Consider the following 19,218-nt stretch of genomic DNA (forward strand, 5'->3'; position numbering starts at 1 on the left):
ATAAAAACTAAGAAAAAAGATGAAGATGCTCCCCTAGGCCCCTTATTACCTGATGGTGAAGCACAGGGATTTTTATGGGCTGTATCTTATGCACATAACTCCAGGTGGCATCAAAGAAAGTTCTACACACCTTCAAGTTAAAGGATTGGTGACTGCAAGTTGTGTGAGGCAGTGGGAGGAGCCAGATGGTGTTGGGACATCCTAGGCAATGTTTCCATTCCAGCTTGGTGTTCTTTCATTCCTGTCAACTGAGCTTATTTAATTTGCTCCAGAATTTCGGGAAGGAATTACAGCTGGAATATACGTGTTTTTAAACCTACAGATCCTTCTGACTTTAGAATTAGTTGTTATATTGCCAGGAAAACATAAATGCAGATGTTGGACCATGTCAAAAATCTTGTCAAGAGAATGGATTATTTCACACAGAACTGAGATGTGGCTTCTGATTCTGGTGGCGCATTTGTTCCAAAGAAATGTGAACTCAGTACGTATGCCGACGAAAGATGTGGACCCAGAAGCGTTCATGAATATTGTAAGTTTGGATTTTCAGTAATGTTTTGAGGGGAATGGAGTGCCTTCCATGTTAGTGTTTGCATCTGTGTAGCACCTGCATTGTGTATTATATTTATATATGGTGGTGATTTTTGCTAGCTGAGCAGGCACAAATTAGCATATTGTTCAGGAAAGTCCTAAACTGAAAAACTGGGTGTGGGTAGACTGGGTTCTCCTCAAACAAATTCAGTAAACTTGGGAGAATGACTTGATCCTTTTGGGCTTCAAACATAATTTAACTCTTTCTTGAATTTTTAGATTCTATGAGCAGATAAATCATTGTAGTATCTTAGGCCAAGCACAGACCCTCAAGTATTTCCATTTTGTCTGCACTTTTAATTCTTTTTCTACTTTCTCCCATATTATAAGGTGTTATCCCCTACTCCTTAGTATCAGGGCACCCACTTCTAGTAGCTTCCTGCACCATTCTAATGTATTCTTGCTATCTTATTTTGGACTGGTAACTCTGTTGACAGACAATAAATAAATGAACCCTAAAGACTGCTGAAGAGGGCCTCCTGTGAGTAAAATTCAGGAATGAAGTGACATCTCTTTAGGTATCCCAGACCATTTTTTTTGGCCTACTTTCAAATTCTTGGTTAAGTTTTAATAATGTCTGCCATATGATAATAACACATATCCCATAGCAGATATTGTAATGAAAGCTGCAGAAATAATAATTTCACTTAATCCCCACTGCCCTATACAATAGATATGATCATCCTCATTTTTAAAATCAAGGAACTGAGATTAAAGAAGTTAAGCAACTTAAATTAGGCCACGCCACCAGTAGGTGGTAGAGCTGTAATTTATAAGCAGGCTTGCCTGAACATATAATTGTAACCAGCATGTAATAAACCCTCCTTGTGAGAGGTAGAGGCTACTTCCAGAGGAGTGAGATGATTGTGTGTAGTGTTCACGATCCATAGATTTCTCATAGATTTAACATCCCTGAATACATATTTAAGATCTTTTTTACAGAAGCCTCCTTTGAATAGATTCTATAACTCTGACAGGTCATAGAAATATTTTGAATCTACATGATGCTAAATATCAGGTTTCTTTTGATCATTCTAAAGATTGACTGTCTTTTGGTGGTTTGTCCAGATAGTTAGCAAATTGACGTAGATCTTCAGGAGCCATCCTCTGGCCCAGAGAAGGTCCCACACAAATTCCTCTGGGTTACTGGGTGGAGGGAATCTCTTTAGCTGTAGGCGGAGGCAATCTCCCTGGGCCTCACCCACCATGTCTGCACAGCACCAACATACTGTTGGAGTTTCAGGAGCCCTAAAACTCCTGAAGTGGATTCTGACATGGAGCACTTATGCATGGAGAGACAAAGCAAAATAGGAAATTCATATGATTGCTCGTATAAATTAAATGAAATAGAATAATGTGATTCAAGTTCTGAATGTGTTTGACTGCATACTGATTTATATGGATATAATCTATCCTATATTTTGGTATACAATTGACTTATTTATGTAATTTCTTAGTAAGTGTTAACTGAACACTTTTTAGGCCCTTGCGACTATGCTATGCAATGAGGTTACAGAGAGGTCTAAGAATATCAGACTCCTTACTTATGAAGCTTACAATCAGTAGGGAAGAGAGACACTCCATTACTAATTACAAGAACAGTGAAATCAAAGAAGAAAACATAAAATAGGGGGAACTTAACCCAGGCAATTTAGGAAAGTTTTTCTGAAGAAAAGTTTTTTTAACATGAAGTCTGAAAGATAAATAGGAGTTATTTGAAAGAGTGGGGTGATTTTTAATTATTGTAGTAGCTAATGTTCATTTAGTATCCACTATACGCCAGGTAACCCAGTTGGTGTTATATGTGCTTTATATTTTTTTATTTCTTACAATAAGGCCATGGAGTATAAATCATTAGTGTACCTAATTCCCAAATAAACTGAAGAATAGGAATAGGTTAAGTAAGTTTCCCAACATCATATAGCTAATTTGTGTTTTAGTGTGAGAGCCAGGATTAAAACTCAAGCAATGAGACCCTAGGGCCTTTCTCTTAACTAATATGCCCTTTTGCCTTATATACCACTGTGGGCATTTGACACCCAGCTTTCTCTTTTGTTCCTTTTAAAGGAGCAGCTGGTGGAAATAATTCCTTCCTTCTCTAAATGATCACAATGGCAAGAACAGTGAGAATACTTTAGGAGATCTCTGCAGCTTCATATTTTACAGAGTTTCTACGTGTAGCAACTGTATACAATAAGGGTCCTTAACCATGGGTCATACATAGGTAACAAGAAATCTGAAACCCCTCAAATTCACTGAGAGATCCTTGACCTAAAAATGTTAAGAACTACTGCTCTTAAGTCTGTGGTTGTAGAGCTGAAAAGAAAGTGAGGAAATGCATGGTCAGGTGTTTTCATAAGACAACACCTGCATTAGAATTACCTGATCCCAGCCCAAGAACCTGTATGTTTAAGCGCCTCAGACAATTGTGATACACACCCAGGTTTTGGAATCAGTGTCCTGGTCCGGTGGTTCTTAAATATCAGGAATTTCCTCACGAGCTTGTTCAAACAAATTCTGGGCCTCATCCTCACAATGACCAATTCAGTAGGTTTGGCTGGAAACTGATCATTTGTATTTCTAACAAGTGCCCAAGGGCTGCTGCTGTTTGGGGCCAGGGTGGAGACTTGGAGAGCCATGGTTTTAGTCAAGTCTCCATATAGAAGATAAAGAAAATGAGAACTGCAGAGGGTTGGCTAATTTTTCTGAGGTAACATGATTTAATAAAGAAAGGAGTTTTATATTTATGTCTTTCAGCATCAATAAATCTACTTTTTACTTTGGGATAATTGCGAACATAGCCTTACAGAACTGAACTCAAAAGAAACTGTGCTTTTTCTGTAGAGCGAAATCATCCAACATAAAGGCTATGCCTGCGAGGAGTATGAAGTGACAACAGAAGATGGGTACATCCTTTCCGTGAACAGAATTCCGCAAGGCCTCGTGCAAAGCAAGAAGACAGGTATGTTTACCCTAAGTCAGCCCAGGATGGCAGCCTTCCTACAGTAATGACTTCTTAGTGATATGAACGTGTAAAAGGGAGTCTGGGTTACGGGTATTGACTGGAGCCCATTGCTCAGGCCAAAAACATGACTTCAGTTTCCCCTCAATGCCCCTCACCACCACCCCACCTCCACTTATTCCAAATAAACATAGTGTTTACTTTTCAAAAAAGACCTTAAGAAAAGTCTATTTCTTGATCTCTTCTAGCAGTTAAACCCATTTTCCAAACCCCTCCCATACAGATAATCAAGAATATCCATTAATGTTCTCTTGAAAAGACCAGACCAAGCCCTGCACACTCTATATTCCCCAACCAGACAGCATTTTAAATATCTAAGATGTTGCCGAGATCTTCACTGTGGTCTTTTAGAATCAGGCACTATATGTACATTTTAAATTTTTGGTACATGTTTCCATAGTTCATATAACATCCCCTTTTCAACATAGGGATTTTGAACAATTGCTGGCTTTTAAAAAATTCACCTTCATTACACATCAAATTGTGCCCATCCTTCATCTCTATTTGGCTCTCTTCTTTTTAATACTCTAGCTCTATGTTTATAGCAGCAACCACACCACCTGTCATGAGTCCAGATGATATAATTTCTCATTGTGTTCTTTCTAGATGCCAGGTAAAATGCTAAGTGCTTTATTTGCATTAGTCTCATGTAACTTTCACAATAATTATAAGAAACTGCCACTCACGGAGAGGTTAAGAAACTTGCCCAGAAAGTCTATGCTAGCACTTGCTGGTATGTTGCAAAACCTGCGCTCAAATAAAGACCTGTGGGACACCATAGCCCTTGTTCTTAACTAGGTCCAGCAGATGCTGGGCAAATGCTACTGGCCTTTGGTGTAAAGAAGCTTCAGGGTTCTGTTGTAGTCTAATTTACACTTGTGCAACCTTTTGCAAACCAGCTTTTTAAAAAATACCAACTTCACAGCTGTACCTTATGTATGTCCAGCATGCTCCCACCTCAGTGCCTTTGAACTTACAGTTCTCCCTGTGGAACAGTATTTCATCAGATATCTACAGTTGGCACTGGCCCTTCTTTCAGAACTCCTCTATCACATTATTTCCATGACCACCCTACTCAATATAGCAACCCCTTGCCACCTGTTGAGGGCTAGCCCCTTATGGTGCTTAATTTTTCTTATAGCACTTAACACCACCTGATCTGTAGATATTTGCCTGTCTGTTTATCTGTTTCTCCCCAACCAGAATATAAACTCGTTGGGAGCAAGAACTTTATCTATTTTGTTCAAGGCTATTACTAGTGCCTAAAAGAGTACTAACCACACATTGTAGGTACCAATAAGTATATGTGGAATGAATAAATTAATAACCTGGAGACACAGATAACTTTGCATTAACCCTTGAGGGTAAGCAAGGCACAGGCTATGCCAAGCAATCAAGTGACTGTGGTATTTCCTAAGCTCAAGGGAGATGCCTGCAGCTCCTATTCATGGGAATTTGTTTTCTCACCTCCTGTTTGTTTACATGGTTCACTCATTGCCCAAGGAAGAGCTTGGCGTTCAAGGTGACAGCTTTTCTGGTCCAGTCTGTGCAAAATACTCCCCTCCAGTGGCTGCTGTTGTTCCTGCAGCTTCCATTGGCCTCTGAAAGGAGGAAATCTCTGAGCACTAAAGGAAGGCAAGAGTTCTCAACATCTCTTCAAAAAGACACCAATGAAATTCATACTGAAAACAACTAAAATGTCTATAAGTTTGTGACAGAAGCCTTTTAAAAATCTTCCTTCATCAGATAATCATTGTCCGCTTTATATAGTTACATCAAGAGAGAAAATAGGCCGGGCCATCCTAAGATATGACAGCCTTTTGAAAGTAGCGCTTACACATTCACTTTTGGGCTACAATTTAAATGAACATTCATGACTTTAGGGGTTATTTGAAACGATACGGATCATTTATAAGTCAGTTCTCTCACTAAGTGAGTACAAACTTCTGCCAGGTCGGGTCAAGCTGGCCCCAGCCATGGGAAATGTCCTAAGGATTTAAAGGGCAACATTGATCCCCCTTGGTTTGATCACATCATATCGAGGTCCTCTCCTTGAGAACTAAGAGGATGAACACAATGACCAGATATAAAGGAAAACCTAAAATAACTCAGTTTTGTCTTCCTGGCCCTGTATTAGCAGCCCTCATGTCCCTTTCCCAGAGGAATAAAATGAGGCAAATGGAATTCATAAAGTTTACATTTGCCTCATTCATAAAATGAAAGGCCTCTGCCTATAGGGAGCCTGCATATGGAATCAGTTCAATGAATAAGAGGATCTACCATCTTATAAGAGGTCAGGCAGCTTGCTGAATGCTTAATGTACAGTATCTCAATTAACCTTCCAAACTGTGAGGTAGGCATTGAATTATCACTGCTTTGTTCATTAGGACACTGAAGCTCAGAGAATAACTGCCTTTGAAAATTATAGCTCTAGTAACAGCAGCAGCAAAGCTTCTCTTCCTCTAAACCAGGTACTGTGTTGTGGACATTACATTCAGGATTGGGTCTAGCTCTCGTAAATCCTATCAAAAGCATAATGTTTTTGCCCCTGAAAGATGCAACGTTGTATTAATCTTTCAGTATTACTTGCTAATGTCCAAAATAATGTTTATCTTAATTTATTTATCATGTTAGAATTTCTAATGCCCTTAATCCTTTATCCCCTACTGGTATTTTTATAAATTGTATTTTAATATAATTTCAAATGTACAGAAAATTGTACAAGAAACTACCACATACCCTTTGCCCTGATTTACCAACTGTGAATTACATTTTGCCCCATGTACATCCTTCTTTGTCTCATATTATTTTTCCAAATATCTTTGATATTAAGTTTGAGACATCATGCCCATTAACCCCTGAATATTTCTTAATGTTAGGGAGGGAAAAGAACTTTTTCTCCTACTCATCTGAGGTTCTCCCACTGGAGCCCTGTAAATCAGCCTAACTAAAGACTGATTAATAAGAGGAAAATAAGCGGAGGTTTATTAGCAGGTGTATCACACTTATACAGGGGAGCACTCAGAGATAAGTAACTCAGAAGGGTGGGTAGATTTGGGGGATCTATAAACCTAACTGGGTAAGGATGGGGGAGAGGGAGAAAGAGCACTTAAGGAAAAGCAAATGACTGTGGAAAGATAAAGGGTCCTTGGGAAAATAGATAGCCGGTAAGATAGTTTGTGACAATGTTTGTCAGGTTGTGGTGCTAATTTCTCCTCTGTAAAAAGAGATTAAAGTTGCTTCAGGGGAGGAAATTTATGACAATTGAGTCCTTTTGGGAGTCCCTGTTTTTAGGCAGACAAGGGATTTCAGGAATTAAAATGCCTTCAGCACAAAATAATTCTTATTCCAAAGTGACATATTTGGAGGGGGTAGGGAAAATATCCTGATCCCTTTCACACATACTAACACTGATTGATATTTGTATCTAATCCATAGCCCATATTCAGATTTTGTTAGTTGTGCCAAAGTCACTTATAACCACCACCCATCATTAATAATCTAATCCAGTATCAAATACCATATCTGGTTGTCTCTTTGTCTACTTTCTAAGCTGAAAAAATTCCTCAGGTTTTCTTTGGTATTTTTGACTTTGACATTTTTGAAGAGTTTTGGACAGTTATTTTATGCCATATTCTTCAATTTGGCTTGTCTGATACATCTTCATAATGAGATTCAGTTTATACATGTTGGCAGAAATACCACAGAAATGAAGCTGTGTTTATCCCAGTGCAGCAGATTACGAAGCACATGATGATGGCTTATTCCTATATTGACAATATTAGCTCACTTTTTTTTTTTTTTTGGTCTTTTCAAAGCTTTATTGATGTATAATTGACAAATTTGTATATATTTAAAATGTACAATGTAATTATGTGATATTTGTATGCACTGCACAATAATTATTTCAGGTTAATTAACACATCATAGTCTCACTTAGTTTACCTTGTGTGTGTGTGAGAGAGAGAGAGAGGAGAGAGAGAGAGAGAGAAAGCTTAAGACCTATTCTCCTAGCAAATTTCAAGTATACAACATAATATTATTACCTATAGTCACCATGCTATATACTGGAGCTCCAGAACTTATTCATCTTAGAGCTGAAGACTTTTATCCTTTTACCAGCATCTCACGATTTCCTCCACCCATCAGTCCCTGGTAACTACTCTTCTACTCTCTGTTCCTATGAATTAAACTTATTCCTCATATAAGTGAGATCATACAGTATTTGTCTTTCTCTTTCTGACTCATTTTATTTAGTATAATTTAGTATGTCAGTAATATGTCTTAATATGTCAATAATATCTTATATATATATATATATAGGCTGTTCCCCCAAAATGTATACACACATTTTCAATAATTATAAAGGCAATGTTTATTAAAATACATTTCATTTTCAAAATTGAGCTATCAGCTGTTTAAGTGTATATACATTTTTTTGGGACACCCTGTATATTTAACCAAACCCAGGTTCAGTTGTCTGATGCAACAAAGCGAAACTCGTGAGACAGATGCTGGTGAGAAAGGAAAGAGGTTTATTCAAGTGCTGTGATCTTGAGAACATGGGAAACTCCTGTCCTCAAAAATCCATCTTCTTTATCTCAATGCAGGCAAAGGTTTTTATAAGGATGGGGAGGGAAAACAGAACAAAGAGATCAGGGGGAGAAAACTGTGGAGCATCACTTCTCTTGAGAAAGGGGAGCATGGGAAAGGGAGGGGTCTGAGGCAGTATAAATCTCCAGCTTCTCCAGCTTCTTCCCCTCATTTCTGTGCTACCTCTCCCTTTAAACAGGAATGTGTATATTTACTGTGGACATCTGTGGATTCTCACAGTTGCCTCTAAGCAGTCCTTTCTCTCCCAAAACAGACTTCTGTAAGCTGTAAAGAAAGACTAGATAAAAAATTAAAACACAGGGCTTTATTTATACACTCTAAGAAAACAGAGGGTTGGCCAAAGCCTTGAGAAAAAGCAGAATCCACACCCTTTGTCACTTAATTGAAGTGTGATTGATATATATGTATATATAACACTGACTTCACAGAAGTGGGATTGCTGGATCATAGGAGTTCCATTTTTAATTTTTTTTTTAGGAGCCTCCATATTGTTTTCCCTAATGGATGTACCAATTACTTTCCCACTCATAGTGTACAAAGATTACCTTTCCTTCACACCCTCACCAACAGGAGATAACAAAAAAGGTAGAGAACATTTCCCACAGTTGAATTCTCTTTTTTGTAGGTTCCAGGCCTGTGGTGTTATTGCAGCATGGCCTACTTGGAGATGCTAGCAACTGGATTTCCAACCTTCCCAACAACAGCCTGGGATTCATTCTGGCAGATGCTGGTTTTGACGTGTGGCTGGGGAACAGCAGGGGAAACACATGGTCTCGAAAACACAAGACCCTCTCCATAGACCAAGATGAGTTCTGGGCTTTCAGGTATATGAAAATATTGAGAAAGGAGGTGGACCTGGATGTCTTTGGAAGAACTCGGTAAAAAATTATGGTGTCTAGTATTTGGGAAATTTTCTTTGGTTGGCCCATCAATATCCTGATATGGTATCCCCCAATTGTCTTAACTGACTAGTGATTATTTTGGGGAAGTAGTGGGGGAAATTGAATTCCCCAAGTAAAGGATTGGGCCTGATTAATGTGGTGAGAATGATGGTTGGTGTCAGGTTGAGACTGGAATGAGACCAGTGTATGTTCATTTTCTTATAGATGGGTGTCGTAGGACTAACTCTTCTGTGAGTTATGACAAGGACTATTACCCCCAGGGGCAGATGAGACCAGACAACATTAAAAATATATGAAAACTATTAGGCCTTAGGGACTATCCATTTGATTAGCACATCTCTCACACTCTTACAAAAGATTTTTAATATTTTTATTTAAATTATCTATGGACATTCAACCTGTTCTTTATCCATTTCATCAAAGAAACATCTTTAATATTTTTCATATAAATGAATCTGCATGACCCAGTGCTGTTCTGCTAACAGAATAACAGGACACCTCTACTAGAAGGTGGGTAGTGTGCTCAGTAAATATTCATTGAAGATGATTAGTTCTCTGTAACATCTGCAGAAAATAGCAGTTTGCTAACAGCCTGTCACTTCAGAGACACCTATTCATCACAAGTTTGAAACAAATCCATTGTGACTGTTATGAGGGCCATAGTAACAAACTCTTGGGGCTGACAACTCAAGGGTTTATTTGTAAACCAGGGGGGCTGTTTTTGTTTGTTTCTGATTATAATTTTTCATATAACTTTGTCTTTTCCCCTTGTAGTTATGATGAGATGGCTAGGTTTGACCTTCCTGCAGTCATAAACTTTATTTTGCAGAAAACGGGCCAGGAAAAGATCTATTATGTCGGCTATTCACAGGGCACCACTATGGGTAGGTTCAAAGGAAAGCAGGTTTGTATACTCAGGAGAAATGTGAGCATATGGTGTGCAGCTATGCCTGGGATCCATCATCTCACACTTCACTCCTCTGGCCTTACCCTCTTCAGTGACTCCAAGAGCTACAGGAAGTGGGAATGGAATTAAGGAAGGCCTCTGGTATGGTAGCTAGAGCAAAAGCTTTGGAGTCAGATAGATATGTATTCAAATGCTGGTTCTACCACCTCTTAGGTAAATGTCACTGAACAAATTATTTAACCTCTCTGGCCTCAGTTTTCTCATCTATAAAATGGGGATAATAGCTCCTTCTTAGGGGTGTTAGAGGTGATGGGCCATTCAATAAGATTATTTATATGAGCTTTGTGAAGGCAGGGATTTTGTCTAAAACACAACTGTGAGAGCAGTTCCTGGCCCATAGTATGCACTCAATAAGTGCTTTGAATGAATGAAACACTGAGTTCAGTGTCTGGCACATAAAAGGCAATCAGTAGACACTAAGTATTTTCATCACACTATATACAGAACTGATGAAGGAGTTTACTCAAGTCCCTCTTTTTTCGCCTTCTAATGACAATGTCTGCAATTACATGTTAGTGTCCTTTGGCTTTTGATGAATTTGTGAGAAACCTTAACTCATGGCCCCAGAAGATATGGATCACCTTCTTGGGAAGATGGGAGGAGAGGCAGGCTATCCTGGCCTTATATTAGATCAATGTCAACAGGAAAAATGTGCTTGGCTTAGAAAGAAGGAAAATCAGGAGGGGCACAGTGTGTGTCATGAGGAGAAGGCTCTCTAGAAGGGACTGAGAAGAGCTCTTTGCCTTCACCCTGAGCTAAACCCAAAGTTGAAGGCCAGGGTAAGGGATTCTAAGGAGACAGGTGAGCACTCACGGGAACTCAGGGCACAAGTTCAGTTGGTTCATTTTTCAATTGATGCTCTCCAGTGAGTGAAAAGAGACTGACTTTCACATTTTCCTTTCTGGATTTTTCAATAACATTAACTGATCCTACTGATGCTATGTCTCACCACATACTTCACAGAAAGAAAGTTTAAGTGTTATGCCTGCTCCTACTCTAATTTCTAGAGGTCTTAAAATTTTTTTCTCTATCCTAAAATTGTTCAACTTGACATGAAGACAAAGGTGCTAAAGATGAGGCTAAATGTTACTCTGGGAAGAAGGAAGTGGCCAAAAAAGCATAGTATTATTCTATTAGTCAACCATGGAGCTATTAATACGGAGAACTCAAAGTTGCTTTACATAAAGAGAGGTTTTGATGGGAGAGGTGATCCAGAGTTCCCAGATCTTGACATTTGAGGGGAGTTCTACACAGTCAGAATTAGACTGGAATATAGTAATGTATTTTAAAGTTTTTCAACCCAGTTTTACTGATGGTATGGTTGGGAGAGCAAGAGCTAATACCAGATCACTTTTCTGCCTGCCTTTGCACTTGGCTGGCAAATCTAATCACATGAAGAGAAAAGAAGGGAAGGAGTCAGTCTTTCTTAAAATTTCACACATCTTCTGGGAATTAGACAGAAGTCATGTGATTCCAGTGTGTTTTTTTCCTACCCAGTTTCCCTCTTCCCAACCTGCAAATATCAGCCTAGACAGACAGTATACAGGCTCTTTTGAAATAGACACATAGTATTTCTAATATAATGACTATGCCCTGGCTTTATACAATTGCCTTTTTCTCCCAAAGATTCCACAGAGCTTATGCTTGTACAGTGGTAACTTGGGTAATTTGACTCTATTTTATAGGTATAGAAATGAAGACACATAGTGACTTAACTAGGGCACCATACCACATTGATGGCAAAAATAAGAGTTGGAATCCAGTTCACTAGACAACTTGTTTACCATGTTACATTACAATTTGGGTTCCAGAACAATTAGGGATCAGAAAAACCCCAGCAAAACATTGCTCTACCCATTATTTTACAGAACACCTTTGTTATCAATAAACAAGGCAATTTCTCTAATTTTTTTTTTTTTTACTATAGAGATTTATTTAAAAATACTGCATAAAAGTTTGAGAATTGAGTGAGGTGAGAACCATAAATATCACCAGCAAAATGTCTAGCAAATAGTTACCTCTCAATATGTATATTTGATGCATATATATATATATATGTATCAAAGTCTCAAAGTCCATATTATGGGCCTCAATAATTTAATTCAGTAATTCAATGAGAACCCACTAATGGACATCAAATAAGCTAAATGTCAGAGGGAACACAAAGGAGTCTTCACTGTTGTTGTTTTTTCCCCTCAAGGAACTTATAATTTCATGGGAAAGTTAAGATTTAATCACAAGTAATTACTGAAATATCTTGACAAAAGTAAAATAATCATTTTATCAGTTCTAGGCTATCCAGTATCCACACTGACAATTCCTTCTCTTGCAGGCTTTATTGCATTTTCCACCATGCCAGAGCTGGCTCAGAAAATAAAACTATATTTTGCCTTAGCACCCATAGCTACTATTAAACATGCGAAAAGCCCTGGGACCAAATTTCTGTTGCTGCCAGATATGATGATCAAGGTATGTGACTCCTCAGAAAATTCTTTGTCTATGTACAAGAGTCTTCCCGCCCAGGAAGGTAAGATTTGCACTTTTCAATTAGAGCCACTTCTTTTGCACTGTAATGTAATGACTACTATCTTGTTTCTTATTTTTACAGGGATTGTTTGGCAGGAAAGAATTTCTGTACCAGACCAGATTCCTCCGCCAGTTTTATATTTACCTTTGTGGCCAGATGATTATTGATCAGATCTGCAGCAATATCATTTTACTTCTGGGAGGATTTAACACAAAAAACATGAACATGGTAAGTGAGAACCTAGTAAATTCTCAGTTTCCCAAAGCAAAGCTAGAAGCTATTAGTCTCACTCTTTGAAGGTGAGCTACTGCCAGTAAAGACTTAGAGAGAAATGTAATCTCAGTTTTCTCCAGGTTATACTAATATATGGGAAATGCTTTAATGTGGGTTAAGGTCAGGTTAATTAATGTAAGGGCATTGGTAGATGTTAACTTCACAGATTATAGATGGAAGAGATATGAAAGTAACTTTATATAGTCAATTAGCAGATGAAAAAAGGTGATCCGAACCCAGTAGTCAGAGAACCGCCATGCAGTATCCACCTCTTCTTTCTATTTGGGTCCTTCCTTTTGTAGTTTAAGTCCTTTGATAGGGTGTCTGGGAGTTTCAGTTTGGCTTAGGCATAGCTACCAGTTGGTGGGTGACACTGAATGAATTCTGAGGAAGCATACTCTGAGATGGAGATTAGTGAGTAGAGTGATTTTTGGTTATGCGCTTGGTATACCACCTAGAGAAGGGAATGAAACAGGATTGGGTACATTAAAAAAAAAAAAAAAAAGCTGTGATGCACTCTTAATGGGAAACTTGGTTGATCCAACAGGGATTGGTGAAGTTGGGATGACCCTTCAGCGCTGTCCCAAGTGAGGGTGAGAGGGCTGGGTGTTTATGTCCTCACATCAACCAGTCATTTGATGCAGATGACACCAGTACTAGGTGATACATTGGGCAAGACAGTTCTCTGCGCCTGGGACAATCCCACAAAGAGGCCCCACAGCAGAGGGCTATTGGCCAGCAGCAGCCCCGACAGTTGGAAGAACACATCTTTAATTCCTGAAGAGTCTTTTTCTTATTTTTTAAAATAATATGATTAATAGTTACCAATTGATAAACATTTATATGTGCCAGGCTAACAATCCTATAAGACAGATATTATCAACTTCCCCACTATACAGATTAGGATCCTGAGAGTTAGTGGATTAAATAACCCCCATGTCCACTTAAAAATTAAATGGCAGAGCTAGGATTTGAATATAGGCCAGTTCTAGAGACTTCATCCTTAATTACTGTACTAAGATTTAAAAAAAAAATTCAGATACCCAATGAGAAGCAATCTTCAGATGAAAACTATAGGTGCTCAGAAATACATTCAGAGGCTTGTTTATTTATGCGCTTGTGCATATTACTGTTTCATGGGTAATGGCTGACAATTTAATGCTGTTTCCACTTCTTAGTCTGACACCTGGAGATCTGATCTTGACAAAGTGCGTATGTTGTGAGTTTTTCCATGTCCCACAAACCACTCATGCTTTGTTACAGAGCCGGGCAAATGTATACGTTGCTCACTCTCCTGCCGGAACATCTGTGCAAAATATCCTGCACTGGAGCCAGGTAAGAATGTTGAATTTGTACTTTACCCTAAGTAAGTGTCTTTGTGAATTTTGTCTGGACTAGTCAAAGAACTCCCTTTTGGCAGACCAGGGATTATTTCACATTTATTACAAGATGAAATGTGATCTAGAATATTGACACTTTTCAGGAGATGGGAGGAAAGGATGGGCCCACGGAGGTCTTTAGTGGACATTAAAACTGTGAATTCGGATGGTCCCGGTGAGGCCTTTCTCTGTCTTTAGCCACCTCAACATGAGGCTGGAGAAGATCATTTTTGGCTCCTCTTGCAGCACAGTCAAATAGTAACAAAAATGCTAAAGCAGGACCTAATGACCCAAAGAGGTCTCACAGGAGGGGAAGACCGCACCTGCAACACCTGAGGGGACGTCTTGGTCACCAGTCACACGAACTAAAGGAGGCGGGGCTGAAGTGAGACGCTCAGAATGGAGTCAAGGACAATGCGAATGCTGATTATCCTTTCACCAAGGAAGACGCACTGAACCTAATCATGTTAATAATATTGCTCATTCTAGGTGATACTATACAGTGAGCCTGATTGACGGCGGAAATTAGGATGGATACAAGGGCAGAGCTAGAGCATAAGTAACCTTGGATTCTCATCTGTTAAAAATACCACTTTGTTAACAAAAATGAGGGCTTTTACCTCAAGCAGAGAGTTTTAAGAATAGTGATGGCATCTATAAATCAGAAACATTGGTGCTACCTGTCTTCTGTTTTTCTAGCAATTTAGAGTCTAGTGAAATTTTTCTTGTATGGTCATTAGTGTGTGTGTGTGTGTGTGTGTGTGTGTGTGTGTGTGTGTGTGTTTGAGAGAGAGAGACTGAGAGGGAGAGAGATTTTATAATTCTGAGTTGGATTAAGTGTCAACACGTCTCCCAGTGACGGGGAGAGCTTTCCCTCTGGAGCCTGGAGCTGTGCAGAATACCCACCGAGAAGACGCCTGGGGGGGTGCCCTTTCTGGGGCCGGGTACCACGGTGGCCAAGTAGTTCTGCAGCCGTGCCCGGCTCCCGTCCTCGCCTCTGCGCTCGCCTGGGCCATCCTAATCCAGCGGGACCTCAGCCTCAGCCTTTGCTCTCTGCGTCCCCCCGTTTGCAGGCCTGGTGGCACATTTCCACCCCTCCTCTCTCTCTCTTGCCCACGCTGCCCTGGAATATACCATGTGAATGTTTGTTTCCTTTTAGGCAGCGAATTCTGGGGAACTCCGGGCATTTGACTGGGGGAGCGAGACCAAAAATCTGGAGAAAGGCAATCAGGTAAAGAAATCAATGCCACCCTTTCAAAGTGCACGAGAGGGCAGTTCCAACGGCAGTCTATCATGGAGACGGGAATAAAATAAGAGAATGCGAGCGGAAAATAGTTTGGGTTTGACTCCATTTGAAAATGGGGCAGCTCACAGCTCAGCCAGGAGGCCGGCTGCTTTGACAAGGGGGTAGGAGAACTTTCTGGAGAGTTTCGTGAGGGAGGCACTGGGCTCCTTAGGAGCAAGATGAGGAAGGCTTAGTGAAGGGAAGAGCATGGTCTGTGGTGGCTACTGCTAGAAGAATCCTCCTTGGATCTAAACCAAAAAACCACCAGTGAGGGTGGCAGGGGTGAGGTTTCTATGGTACAAAACAAAGAACATTAATCTGTGGATACCAGAGACAGGGGTGAGGGGGTGGAGGTGGGAGATGGGTGCAGGGAGTCAAAAGGCACAAACTTCAGTTATAATAGAAATAAGTCATAAGATATAATGGACCACATGGTGACGATACTTGATAATACTGTATTGTATTTTTGAAAGTTGCTGAGAGTAGATCTTAAAAGTTCTTATTACAAGCAAAAAAATTTGTAACTGTGTTGTGATGGGTGTTAACTAAACTTACTGTGATCATCACTTCACAGTATAATACAATCTTATAACTCGATTTTAAAAAGCTTGCTGCATAAAGAAAAAGAGTGTTAATTGGTGAGTGAGGATCACTGTGTTTGTCTTGCCTCTGCACTATACTCTTGTGTCATCATGGATAGGCCGCTCTGATTCTTCAGGCCTCAGTTTCCTTAGCTTTAAAAATTATTGGACTAGATCACCCTGAAGAGTTCTCCCTGGTCACATTTATGACGATTCTGTAATTCGCAAGTAAAAAACATTTTTGAAAATAATTTAAGAAAATAATTTAAGAAAATGGGTAGTCAGTGCTATAGAATAAAAACAAATGTTGTGTAGAATCAGAAGTTGATGTTATACTTTTCTGAGCATAAAATCTTCCCTGACGATTATTAGTTAGCTTGTGTGTGAAGGTAAACAAATATTGACCATACAAATTTAAAGCCTGAGGAGCTAAATAGACACAGGTAAATTTTTGAAAGTCTCATATCATAGACTTAATTACATAGGTATGATTGATTAAAACATTAGCCATTGGCGATTGAACCCAGTCTTCAGCCCTGTCCCTTCCTGAGAGGTGTGGGGGTGTGGGACAAAAAGTCCCAATCCTCTAATCACCGGTTTGACTCTGCTAAAGAGGAGCCTGGATCTGTTTCCAGTTCATTCATTAACATAACAAAAGACACCTTTATGTCTCTCATCACTTAGTAAATTTCCAAAGGTGGGTTCTTTTGGGAGGGGGGAGGGCGTAATGGTGGTGACTAAAACAGTAGAAATTTATTCTTTCATAGTTCTGGAGGCCAAAAGTCTAAAAATCAGGGTTTGAATAGGGTTGGTTCTTCCAAGTCTCTGAGAATCTGCCCCATGCCTCATGCCTCTCTATTAGCTTCTGGTGGTTGGTTGCTTGTAGTCCTTGGTGATCCTTGGTTTGTAGATACATCACTCCAACCTCTCAACCTCTGCCTACATCTTCACATGGCTTTCTCCTCTGTCTTTTACTCTTTCCTTCAAAGAACACTTGCCATTTAATTTAGGGCGACCCTAACCAAGGATGATCTCATCTCAAAATCCTTAACTAAGGATTATAGGAGCTCTGTGCCAGAAATGAGATGAAGACCAAAGGGAGATTTCTTATACGTTGCAATATCACACGTTATAACTCCAAATTTTTAGAAAGTCACAAAGTGGAACAGGGGCTGGCTGAATTGGAAGCATAGGCTCCAGGGTGGATTTTCTAAGTAAGAGATGGGCCTCAACATTTCTGTGGGAAGTTCCGGGTGCAACCAGTCTGATTTTGTAGCACTGTTTGAATAAGAGAAGTTCTCAAGAATTAAGAATCCTAGACACCCTTCTTCTAGGATGGGGGACTAGAGCAGGGATCTAATTTACACCTTCTCTTGGTTCAAACTACCTGAGTTCCAGTGCCATTGACTTTCCCATGATTTTGAAGACAAACAAGCTGGGCCTGCTTCAAGGGTTTTCTGTTATAGAAAAACCTCTGGGAAGATCCAGAGCAGAGGCCTTCTCAGTGGGTTCCATTCTCTTGCCTTTCTCTGTAGAATATCTCTAACTCTGGCCTCATGAAACGTCTGTGAAATTATCTTTTTAAAGGAAATTTATGTGTAAAATATTTATTAATAGGAAGAGAAAGAATTGAAAATTAATGCTTAAAGTGGTAGGCAATTTACATGTGTTCTCATTTAACCTAGTAAGTGATTACAGATACCCCTACTTCACAGATGAAGAAACTGAGATTCAGTGAGGTTCAGTAAATTTTACCTTCAAGTAGGTGCTGGAACAAAAACTCTAAATGCAGATCTGTTTGGCATATTTCATCACAACACGTGGCAAATTTAATATATTTATTTGGAATGTAAATTATGAGCTTGGAAGTCCAAATGTAATCTACGGTTAACAGCTTTTTTTTTTTCCCTAGCCAACTCCTATAAGGTACAAAGTTGGAGACATGACAGTCCCTACGGCAATGTGGACTGGAGGTCAGGACTGGCTTTCAAATCCAGATGATGTGAAATCTCTGCTCTCTGAAATGAACAACCTCATCTACCATAAGAACATTCCTGAATGGGCGCACGTGGATTTCATCTGGGGGTTGGATGCTCCTCAGCGTCTATATAATGAAATCATATATATGATGGAAAAGGAGGAGACCAGCTTTTCCCAGGGAATGTGTGAGCTCAGACTGTGAAGCATCTGGTACTGACAAGTCTTAGGGAAAACCTCGTGGACGACGGGGCTGGGGTCCATGAACAGAGGGTTTTAAGGATTTCCAGAACTGGAAACCTATCCTATCAGTAGAAGGGAGGTGGAGAAGGGAAGGCAGAGGTTTACTATATATTCTTTCAGATTTCCTGCTTTTGGCACTAAAACTGACAAAATTTTTAGCTAATTGAACTACTTATTGGCTGAACATAGGTTTCATGTGCTATTATATAGTTTACCATTTGAAGGGTAGGTTTTATTCGAGAGCTAGAAATTATCTATAGACAATTTTATTGGAAGAGCTAGAAATTATCTATATCCACTATGTCATTCAGGTAAACTTCCCTAAAACATGTATTTATTTTTCTACAAGCCATATTTTGGAACAATAAAGTAAAATGACAAATTGGGACGAGAGAGAAGTCTTGAATGTCTGGACTGTTGTTAACTTACACAAAATAAATTAGATACTTTCACCTTATTGCCATAGAGACATAGCATTACCTCAGAAAGCCAAGCTGCTTTAACCAAAAAATAGATAAATAAACAAAAACAAAAATCAATGTGCAGTATGGATAAATATATTTTAAGCATCTTCAAATGGGCCAAGTTGTATAGTTGAATCTCAGAGGAGATACTTTTGTAGAATTTTATGAGTTTTCCAATAAATGCATTATGCATTGCACAAAGCATGTGTGTGTATTTTAGTACCTAGATTCTCTTTCAGGCTTGTTTGAGAGTTGCTACAAAACCTATTGGCTAAAAATGTCTGACCTGGCTTTCTGCCTCTAAAAATTAAAAGCTAGGAAGAAAATTTTGTAATGTCACCAACAAAATAAAACAAATGTCATGTATTTTCTCCTTTGATCTTGACAAAGTTA

General features: G+C 39.2%; 1 protein-coding gene across 1 annotated transcript; it reads left to right on the forward strand.

Annotated features, from left to right (window-relative positions):
- Nucleotides 1-370: 370 nt before the first annotated feature.
- On the forward strand, nucleotides 371-18,597 carry LIPM (lipase family member M). The gene is made up of 9 exons (XM_081158616.1): nucleotides 371-532; nucleotides 3,436-3,553; nucleotides 8,853-9,051; nucleotides 9,904-10,013; nucleotides 12,429-12,565; nucleotides 12,705-12,851; nucleotides 14,160-14,231; nucleotides 15,435-15,506; nucleotides 18,054-18,597. Exons 1-9 carry the CDS (start codon nucleotides 386-388, stop codon nucleotides 18,321-18,323), a joined length of 1,272 nt encoding a protein of 423 aa, XP_081014742.1. The 5' UTR covers nucleotides 371-385; the 3' UTR covers nucleotides 18,324-18,597.
- The last annotated feature ends 621 nt before the right edge of the window (nucleotides 18,598-19,218 follow it).

The sequence above is a fragment of the Miniopterus schreibersii genome (genome assembly GCF_964146895.1).
Source record: "Miniopterus schreibersii genome assembly, chromosome: 14".
Classification (NCBI taxonomy): Eukaryota; Metazoa; Chordata; class Mammalia; order Chiroptera; family Miniopteridae; genus Miniopterus; species Miniopterus schreibersii.